This window comes from Microtus ochrogaster, chromosome 7 (genome assembly GCF_000317375.1).
Source record: "Microtus ochrogaster isolate Prairie Vole_2 chromosome 7, MicOch1.0, whole genome shotgun sequence".
NCBI classification, from domain to species: Eukaryota; Metazoa; Chordata; class Mammalia; order Rodentia; family Cricetidae; genus Microtus; species Microtus ochrogaster.
The window spans coordinates 20,284,895-20,295,021 of record NC_022014.1 but is presented as its reverse complement, the minus strand read 5'-3'; the positions used below and the strand labels follow the sequence as shown (position 1 = coordinate 20,295,021).

Below are 10,127 nucleotides of genomic sequence, written 5' to 3'. Positions count from 1 at the left end.
AATGCAAGACTCCTTTCCAAACATAATTCCGGTCATCAACACGAGAGGTTCGGGATAAGTCCTCCAAGAAGCCTTTACAAAGATCTTGAGCACCCCTAATATTCTAGCACAATCTACTCTTGGGAATATAAGGAAGAGCTGGCTTCCAGGGCTTGTAGCCAAGGTTAAGTAAGGAAGACGAGGAAAAGAAGGCTGTGGGTAGGGCCAACTGGGTGGGGTCGGATCAGGATGCCCGCACCCAGTAGGACACCGAGTCCCGCTGGCGGCCGGCAGAGGGCGCTCAGGCACCGGGCGGGGGCGGGGCTGCGCTGGCTTCCGCCGCGCAGGCGCACTCGTTGCTCGCGCTGTCTCGAGTTGGCGTCCGCCCGGAAGGCGGGTGAGCCCCGCTGCGTGGGCCCAGGGCGGGGACTCGGGCGGCGTGGGCGGGCTGGGGATTACCGAGGCTGTCTGCAGGGCCGGGATCTGTGGAAGCCCTGGGGCGATCTGCTGGTGCTCCGGGCTTCCCCGAGAGACGGCGGCACCTGTCGCAGGCCTAGTCCCGGCGCCGTGGAGGAGCGTGGGAGGCCGGGATGCGGGCTGGGAGGATGCAGGGAGCTAGTCTCCGCCATGTGCTGCTGGCATCCGCACTCCAATGGAGCAGCTTCGATCTTTGATTTTCAAAGAGGAGACGCGCCCCTCTTCTCTCAGTCGGTCTATGAGAACACCTTGTTATCAGGAGTAACTGGGATCATTTTGGTTTCTACAATATTTAGCCTAGGCTGGCCTTGAATTCGTAATCCTCCTGCCTCAGCCTCCCACGTATACTGGGATTGTCGGCCAGTGCCCATTTAAAACGCACACGTTTAATAACCTTTAGATGCGCAGTTGGCAGTTGTATATCTGCCACCACTCTGGATTTTAGAATATTTATTGTGCCTAAGTAACAACAAAAACCCTGTCTCGAAAAAACAAGCAAAAAAACCTAGCTCCGTTTTCAGGCAACGCCCTTCCCCAGTCCCTTTCCTTTTTTTCTGCTCTAGGCAACCACTTCTCCACTTTCCATAGATTTGCCAAATTCTGAACACTTCATAGAATGTTCAGAATCAATCATACGTTATGTAGCCCCCTGTTTTTGGTTTTCTGCATCTCGCACGCCTACTTCAAGGTTCACACGCGGTAGCATAAATCAGCACTTCATTCTTTTTATTATAGAATGTTTTTACAAGGTCTGCCTGGATCAGGTTTTATCTCGCCATTCTCCCTGTAATGGCTGTTGGGACTCATTTGAAGTCTTAACTATCACAAGCTTGTCCTCTGGGTATAAGGGGGGGGGGGGCAACGAAAAGGAAGGCTAAAGTGTGAAATGTCCTTGGGTGGCACCAAAAAGGAAGAGACTGCTTAGTTACCTGCTAATCAGGAGCTAGGAACAGCCCCGTGGTAAAAGATTGCCTGGCGTGGTCAGCCCCCAGGATTCATCTCCAAAATCCTCACCTCCCACAGGGATGAGCATAGAGCTATACCCTAAGCTTGTGCCAGTGGGAATGAGGGGAGGCTGGGCTGACCTTCGTTCTGTGGTAGAGGGCTAGGGGAGGCAGGCTGGCTGGCAGAACATAAATATGCCAGATGGAGCCCTGGGGTGGGCGGGGGCAGGGAGCACACCATTCCTATTTTTCAACTTTCCTCCATCAAGAAGATTAATTGCATATTTTAAAAAATGGCTGGTGCAGGCTTAATTTAGCTTTTATCAGTGCTCAATCGGGCATGATTTCGGGTTATTTTCTGCAGTTCCATTATCTTTTTAAATGTATGACTCTTTTTCGAATTATTTTTAGATGCCCTGTGCTAGGACACAGGTTAGGAAAAAGGGCAGTGACCTTGCAAGGGCTGGGTCCTTTCTTCTTCGCCTGCTGTGCCAGCAGTACCACTTGGCACCCAGGAAGTCCCCTTGTGCCACTGCCCCCCTTTCCTGTAATAGATCATGGTCTTTTTTGAGTTTTGTAAATTGGTTTTGTTTTAAGATAGGATCTTGGATAGCCCAGGCTGGCCTCGAGCCTGCTCTGTGGCCTGGGGCTGGACCTTGAACTCCCAAGTCTCTTGCCTCTACCTCCTGAGAACTGGATTACAGCGGTTTGCCACCAGGTCCATTCGTTTTTGTAAATTGTGCGTGACGTCACACGCGGAGGTCAGAGGACTGCCTTTGGGAACTGGTTCTCTCCTGCCACCTTGTGGGATCCAGGGGGTTTTGGACTCAGGTTGTAAGGCCTGTGTCTAAGTCATCCTACCACTCAGTGAGGTTTTTTGTTTGTTTGTTTTGTTTTGTTTTTTCCTCTGTGTAGCCCTGGCTGTCCTGGAACCCAATCTAGACCAGGCTAGCTTTGAACTCACAGAGCCCTACCTGTCTCTGCCTCCCCAGTGCTGGGGTTAAAGGCGTGCTCCACTAATGCCCACCTTAAGATTTGTTTTCAAAGTATCCCTTTCTTTTTTCCCTGTGTAGTTGACATTAGTCTGAATTTTTTCAGTCTCTGTGAGAGAGGGTGCTGTAAGGCACGTGTGTTCCAGAAAGGCAGGGAGTTGTGAATTAATAGTCCAGACAAGTGTGTGTCAGTGACCGAGCCCGCTCTTGCATAAGCCCAGGAGAGTTCTTTGCGGCTGGGGACCTTGGTCATGATCTGGCCAGCACTTTTTTCTTTTAGTGCTGGGGACTGAACTCAGGGCCTTGCACACACTAGGCAGTTCACTGGGTTACCCTCCAGCCTTCTGTAATGTTATTAGGCATACTCATTTTAGCATATGGCAAGGAGGCTTCAGAATCAAACAGGCTTAGGGTTAGTTCCCTTCCCGACTGCACAACTATATGGCCACTGACAAACCATAGCTTCGCTGAGCCTTGGTTTTCTTATCTATAAAATGGGGGCAACAAGACCTACCCTCTAGTATTGCTGTACTTAATGAGGTAGAATATGGAAAAACTGTCACAATTACTAGGGACTAATTAGCCTCTTTGTGGGAAGGTGATCAAATACGACAGCAGCTTTTCGGAAGATTCTGGATAAGCAGGTCTTTTCAGTGGTTTCCTGAAGACTGCAAACTCAGCTGCTTGGAGAGACATTGCATGGAGGAGCTGTGCTGATGGCAGACCAGACTAATTCTCTTTGTCCGTGTGTGTGATTGTTCTGTGCTTTCATTGTATCCAGATGACTTAATGAACAGTCAGGCACCCACCCCAAAGACTGTGCGACCGACTGTGATTGTCTAAGGCAGTACAAGATGGGGAGACAGACTTAGTAACAGTTCATGGGGAAAGGTGCTTTGAAGTGGATGCCAGGGTCCTAGGGTCTGAGTAGAGAATGCAGTCTGGGCTGCATTCCTTGAATTCTCAGGTCATAGGGAGTTGACAGGGTCATTGCTCATGGAACAGGTCAGAACAGTCAACCCGTTTCTCACACGGGGGCCGTGTGCTTGAGAGTGGAGGGGCGAGGGGGAAGGATGTGGAAGCATCAGAAGTACAGAGTGGGGCAGGACCTTGGGGAGATGGCAATGTCTTCACCCTGTTCTGGAAAGAGGATGACAAAGGGACCTCGAGAGTTAGATGTGGGTGGTGGACTCGCTGGATCAGAACAGAGCTCAGACCTCGAGTAGAAACGCTCTTAACATTTGTGTCTCTTCTTAGTCTGCCCCTTCTCTCTGCAGACTGGCTTTTGTTGAACTGTTTGGAATGGCTGCAAAGCCTGTAATGTATTTCTTCTTAATGCTTGCACCTGCATCATCTGCGGATAAGCGCGAACTACACAACCACAGTATCAAGCAATCCTCATAACGCTGGCAGAGTCTCGTACCAGCTCGACAGTGTCAGCTGGAGTACAGCTGCGGAAGGTTTTGGTGGGAGGTTGATAAAACATGAACCTCCCTTGGAGAATGCCTGGCAGGGCTGTCCTTGTACACAGGTGCTGGAAGTCAGGGCTAGCGCGAAGCAGGGTGGTCACCACAGGTGACCTGAGCATGGTGCAGGGCGGTGTGGGGTGTTCTGTGTTCGTGAGGGCCCCCAGGAGGTGCTGGACCCAGAGCTGAGTGTGGAAGCGTGAGGCCAGCGGTCAGATGCCACAGGGGCATTGCAGGCCGAGGGAAGAGGATTGTCAACAAGTGGTTGTAGACTTCTACTAGGAAGTTTTCATTGTGTGTCAGCTTGAATGGATGCAAGTGTTATTCTGGGTGTCTCCGGGAGAGTGTTTTTAGGTTTAAATTAGTAGACTGAGTCAAGCCGACTGTCTTCATTCATGTAAATGGGCTCCATTCAGTCTTTTTAAAAACACATGTTTAGGCTTGGCTTGGTGGCGCACACCTTTAAATCCCAGTGCTCAGGAGGCAGAGGGAGGTGGAGCTCTGTGAACTCCAGTCATCCTGGTGAGCCACAGCTCCAGTCTCATTTAGTCCCCTAAAGGCCTGACCACTATAGGATATTGTAAAAGAATTTAGGAAACCAAAATGATTTGTTTACAGTTGAAGCCACGTTCTCTCTTCCTGTTCTCTACCTGTGCCTGTGGCAGTCTTACGGTTAGAGATGTAGGTCAGAAGATGTGGAGTTCCCTGCAGCACAGTTCAGTGGTCCTGGGTGGTCCTTGGCCTCAGTGGCTGCTATGTCTGCACTATCTGGAGGGCGTTAGATGTTTACAAGTTAACTGTTGTAGATTGGGTAGCCTGAGCCTTTCCAACATAGGAAAGAATTCTCTTCTCTTGGAGCTATTTGAACTGGAACAGACTCTTCCTGGTTTCTTGGCAACTTTCCCTCTTAGGGTTAGAGTCAAGCTTTGCAGATTTGGGGCTTGCCAGCTTCCAGAATTACATGACACATTCCTTGTAATACGCGCATATACTCACTCAGTGTGGTAGTTTGAATGTAATTGGCCCCTATAAGCTTATAGGGAGTGACACTGTTAGGAGGTGTGGCCTTGTTGGGACAGGTGTGGCCTTGTTAGATGAAGTTTGTCACTGTGGGGGTGGGCTTTGAGGTCTCCTATGCCCAAGCTACACTTAGTGAGACAGTTCACTTCCTGTTGAGTTGACTGTAACATCAAGATTAGCTCCGTCTCCACTCTCGGTTCCTTCTCCAGCTCCATGTCCTGCCATGATGACAATGGACTGAACCTCTGAAACTGTAAGTCACCCAATTAAACGTTTTCCTTTATAAGAGTTACCATGGTCCTGGTGGCTCTTCACAATAATACACAGACACCCCCACATACTCACTCACACCCCCCACCCATGCCCACACTCACACATACACACACAGCCACCCCCTTACACACACACTCACCTTCTAAAGGTTCTGCTTCTCTGAGGACGAAGACTAATACGTCTCTTTCATGTCAAGCCCTCTGTCACCTGTCATGGTGTGGAGACCATCCCTAGACACAGCTGCCCCACACTGCCCCAGCTAGAGCTCATTTTGCCTGAACTTGGCTTGAGGGATGGGCGAGGCAGACACTGGACTCCCTGGGCCGTGGGAAGGAACCTGGGTGTGTTCTGCAGGCCGGCACCGTCCCTACTCATCCCCACTCTCACTGTTTCTGCTAGCTCCTCATTTTGACTGCATCTTGATTTGCTTGGTACGTTTCTGTGCCCATTCCTTAAAACAACAGCAAAACCAAAACCGTTTTAAACATAATATCTATGAAATTGAATTTTTCTTACTTATATAGGTAAATATTACATCATTATGATGAAAAGATGTCCATTCGTAGGCTGCTTAAAATAAATTCAAGTAGCTATTCCCCATTTTGAGGAAAGTTGCCAGAATAACAAGTTATGGGAATGAATACTGGGGTTTGGAGGGGACTGGGTACCCTGAGAACCATGTTTCAGGTTCAGTCAGGCTGTGGGGTGGAGAACAGATAGGGAAATGGGGAGAGGGCAAGGAGGTCACCTCCAGCCTATGGCAGCTGAGACAGAACGGATCTGGACTAGAAGGGGCCATAAATCTAAGAGGCACAGAGAGGTGGAATTCAATGGGATTTCAAGCCAGGGGCTCAGGGATCGAAGGAAAGGGAGTAGTTGGGTTGCAGGTGGCGATCTTAGTGTGGTTGCCTGGGAGATGGAGCTCTAACCGAGGCCCAGGGCTGGGCTGTGAGGCTAAGGTCAAGTCCGAAGGGCACAGTGAGAGAAATGAGCATTCCCAGGGTCAGAGGGCTTGACTGTAGCTGTGCTAATGGAGCTGGGAGGTTCATGCCCCTTAATAATAGTAAACCCACACTTTAAATTAAATTAAAACATTTTTAGTTCAGCTCCTCTCAGCGGACCCACATATGCATTCTCTACTTGTTATTACTGAGAATGACTAAGTAATATAATTGAGCTGAAAATAATATTCCGCCCATACTTGCTGGGTTGGTTACTAAGTATTGCTTGGGTTTTAAAGCAGCAAAGCCAAGTTGTTCTCTTTCCAAATGTTAAGTTTGAGGATGCAGATGGTAACCATCTGTTCTGGACTAGCATTTTACAATATTTGATTAGCACTTTATATAGTCTGGGGAAGCCTGCCAGCCGAGCTGCCTGTCGTGTGGGGACTGCAGTGTGTCCTCTGTGCTTGCCCTTCAGGGTCCTGCCCATGACAGCTTATGGGGTTCCCCTTTGCTGGCCAGGCCAAACCAGGGCTAGTCAGAAGGGTGATAGCAGGGACTTGAAGAGCCTGTCCTGCTTAGACATCCTTACTGCCGGAACCATTGAAGTGGGTTATAGAGTTTTATTTTTTGAGACCTGTAGCCCAGGTTGTCTTAAACTCACTAAGAGGTTGAGGATGACCTTGACCTTTGACTTCGCTGCCTCCATCGCTGTAATGCTGGGACCAGAGGCCTGTACCACCATGCCTTCTGTTTGTAGTGTGGGAGACTGAGCCCCGAACATCCTTCATGCTAGACAGGTGCTCTGCCAACTGAGCCACACCCCCAACCCTTGGAAGTAGAAGTGGGGAGTCAAGATCTGTGGGAATTCTTTGGGTCAAAGGTAACAGAACCACCATTCCAGGCTGGTTTGGTAATCGGAGTGAATGATCCGGCTATTGAGAGTTCTGGTGTCCAGGCTTTTTTATGGGAGAAGCGTTCTAAGGCTTAAATGAGGTCTTTGGACTTTGTTCTGGCAAGTTCCAGCTCTGCCTTCTGCTTGGAGCCAAGAGGAGGCAAGATGGCATCCCTTGAGGACTTTGAGTCTAGTTGGGGAGGGGTCTTTTCTAGTCCAATCCCTGCGTGTGTGAGAATCACAGAGTCTGGTTGGGGAGGGGTCTTTTCCAATCTAATCCCCGCGTGTGTGAGAATCCTGGAGTCTGGTTGGGGAGGGGTCTTTTCCAATCTAATCCCCGCGTGTGTGAGAATCCTGGAGTCTGGTTGGGGAGGGGTCTTTTCCAATCTAATCCCTGCGTGTGTGAATCCCGGAGTCTGGTTGGCCAGGCAGGTTGAACCCGTGTGCACCCTGAGTTCTGCAAAACTGGCATTTGCTAGGAGGGAGAATGTATGGTCGGGGCAGACCACTCCAGTGGCAGAGCACGAGCCGGAAGAGACGTGAGGAAATGGCCAATGTAGCTGTGGAGACGAGCGTGTATTTTTCAGAAAGACATGCTTGAAATAGAACGTAGTCGCCTCTGAACTCAGCCTGTCACGGTTCCCTTTTATTGTCGGGGTATCCGACGGAGCTAGAGTCTGGGGCGTTCTCCTACGCCCTTGCTTCTTTAAAACTAACACCTGTCACCCAGTCTCTACCTTTGACTCCTCCTCTGGCACACAGGGAGCACCCCCACCCCAAGCCTGTACTGAAGAGATAATGGGTCGATTGGTTCAGTTAATCCAGTGTGAAGCCTGCTGAGGGCCAGGCACAGTGCCGAGGCTTGGGCACAGCCCAGTGGTGAGAGACACCTGCATGGCAGCAGCGAGTCACTCCCTCCCAGGAGGACAGTCAGAAAGAGGTTCCCAGAGGGAGAGGTGTCCGCGAAGGCAGCACTGCCATGTGGAGCTGTAGAGAACTGATGTCCTTGGTAGTCTGGAACTTCTGGGAAGAATTCCTGGGGCTGACATGGATGCATCTGGAACAGTGGGTCAGAGCTCACTTGGTCCCAAGTGTGGGAGAGAATGGAGTAACAATGGGGTGTCAGGTCTGGTATTATGACACACACACACATTATACACACACACACTATACACACACACACATATATAAAGAAAAAGTTCATATTGACTTGTGGGATCTTTTGGAAGAACACGTGATAGAATGGTTAAGAGAGCATACTATTCTTCCAGGGGACCCGAGTTCAGTTTCCAGAATCCTCATCAGGCCGCTCAACACTGCCTGCCATTCCAGCTCGGAAATCTGAAGACTCTGGTCTTGCCAGTGCGTCTGGCTTTGGGGCAATACTTTGATTAGCAGCTTTGGACCGTTGGGCTTCCCGCCCTCCTGCCTGATGCCCCAACTAGGATATATGTGCTGTCGGCAACCTTGATCGCTGCCTGGCGTTTTCTGCCCGGTGTTTTCTGCCCATTTCCTCTTTCCTCCTCCCACCTGAGCTTTAGAAGACTGTAGGCTAAGGTGGCATATCTCCCTCCACACTTGCATGGGGTACTTGTGGGCCTGCTCTATGCTAAGGCTCGCCCAGCCCAGGGTGTAGGTTCTGGGATTGGGCCACTAGGGGGCCTAGCCTCTGTGCAAATGGGTCACAGAGGGCTGGGATGGGAGACCAGGTTCTCTGGAACTGGCCTGATATCTATGAAAGTGATGTTCTGTGTTTTTCAGGGCCGGGACTCACAGATGGCCCCACTGCCGGGGGCAGAGCTTGTCCAGACACCGCTGCAGCTGTACCGTTACTTGTTGCGTTGCTGCCGGCAGCTGCCAACCAAGGGCATCCAGGAACACTACAAGCATGCTGTCAGGCAGGTGGGAGCAGGTCTGGGGGAGGTGTCTGCTGGGGGGCAGAGGCACAGCTGCCATGGAACGGGCCTAGACATTTTGTAAGAGGCACTGCAAAAGTGGGCAGCTGACCTCTGGCTTCCGTCTGTGGCACAGTGGCTGTGTCAGCTGGCATCTCAGCACTGTGCTAAGCCCTGAAGGAGACAGATCAGAGGATATGAAAATAGACTGGGTAGAGGTGGGCGAGGGAGCGCAGTTGACAAAGTGCTTGCCATGCTAGCACGAGGACCAGAGTTGAACACCCAGAGAAGGCTGGGCGGTGGCCTGCATTTGTAATCCCAGCGTTGGGGAGGTAGAGACAGGAGGATTGTGAGCCCCAGGTCCCAGTAAGAAGACCTATCATAGATAACAATAAATAAAAGCAAAACAAAGTTTTCTGGACCACCAGGAAAGGCAAGCAGCTCTAGATTAACAGTGACTGAAGGGATGTCATCCGTAAACAAGAGGCCCTATGCTAGAGAAACAGGTACCAGACGGGAACTAGAGTGCAGGCTATGGATTAGGTAATGACTACATCGATGCTAATTTTCTGAGTTTGGTTGCTGTCCCTTTGTTAGGAAACTCAGGTTTTCAGGGGACACAGGCACAGTGCCTGCAGCTTCTTTAGATGCTTCTGTATGAGAAGGGCGATAACGCCAGCGCAGGAGAGTGTTAACTGGGAAGTCTGGTCGGCAGTCCTTTGCATTTTATGCTCACTTCGTATAAGAAATCACTTCCGGGGCTTGGGAGATGGCCAAGAGGGTAAGAGCACTGGCAGCTCTTCCAGAGGGTTCAGGGTCTAGTCTTTGCACCCATGGAGCAGCTCCAGGGATCCAGTGCCCTCTCCTGGCCTCTGCAGGTACTGCAGTCACGTGGTGCAGGACATACAAGGCAAAACACCCATACCACAAACAAAATAATAAAAAATGTAAGGAGCTAAATGATAAACTCCATACAGATATAGGAAAGAAAAACAACTGAGATGCGGGGGTGGCACACGTCTTTAATCCCAGCACTCAAGAGGCAGAGGCAGAAGGATCTCTCTCTCCAAGGTCAAGGCCATCCTGGTCCACTTAGTGAGTTCCAGGCCAGCCAGGGCTACATAGTGAGATCCCATCTTAAAAAGAGAAACAGTGAGCCGGGCGGTGGTGGCGCACGCCTTTAATCCCAGCACTCGGGAGGCAGAGGCAGGCGGATCTCTGTGAGTTCGAGACAGAGCTAGTTCC

General features: G+C 50.5%; 1 protein-coding gene across 1 annotated transcript in view; it reads left to right on the top strand.

Moving 5' to 3' along the window:
* Positions 1-349: 349 nt before the first annotated feature.
* The window catches only part of Lyrm9 (LYR motif containing 9), a 13,384-nt gene continuing 3,606 nt past the window's right edge, over positions 350-10,127 (top strand). Inside the window, exons 1-2 of the mRNA XM_005349435.2 lie at positions 350-376; positions 8,749-8,889. Of these exons, the coding sequence (XP_005349492.1) occupies positions 8,764-8,889 (126 nt within the window). The 5' untranslated portion in view covers positions 350-376; positions 8,749-8,763. The remainder of the gene's footprint in view (positions 377-8,748; positions 8,890-10,127) is intronic.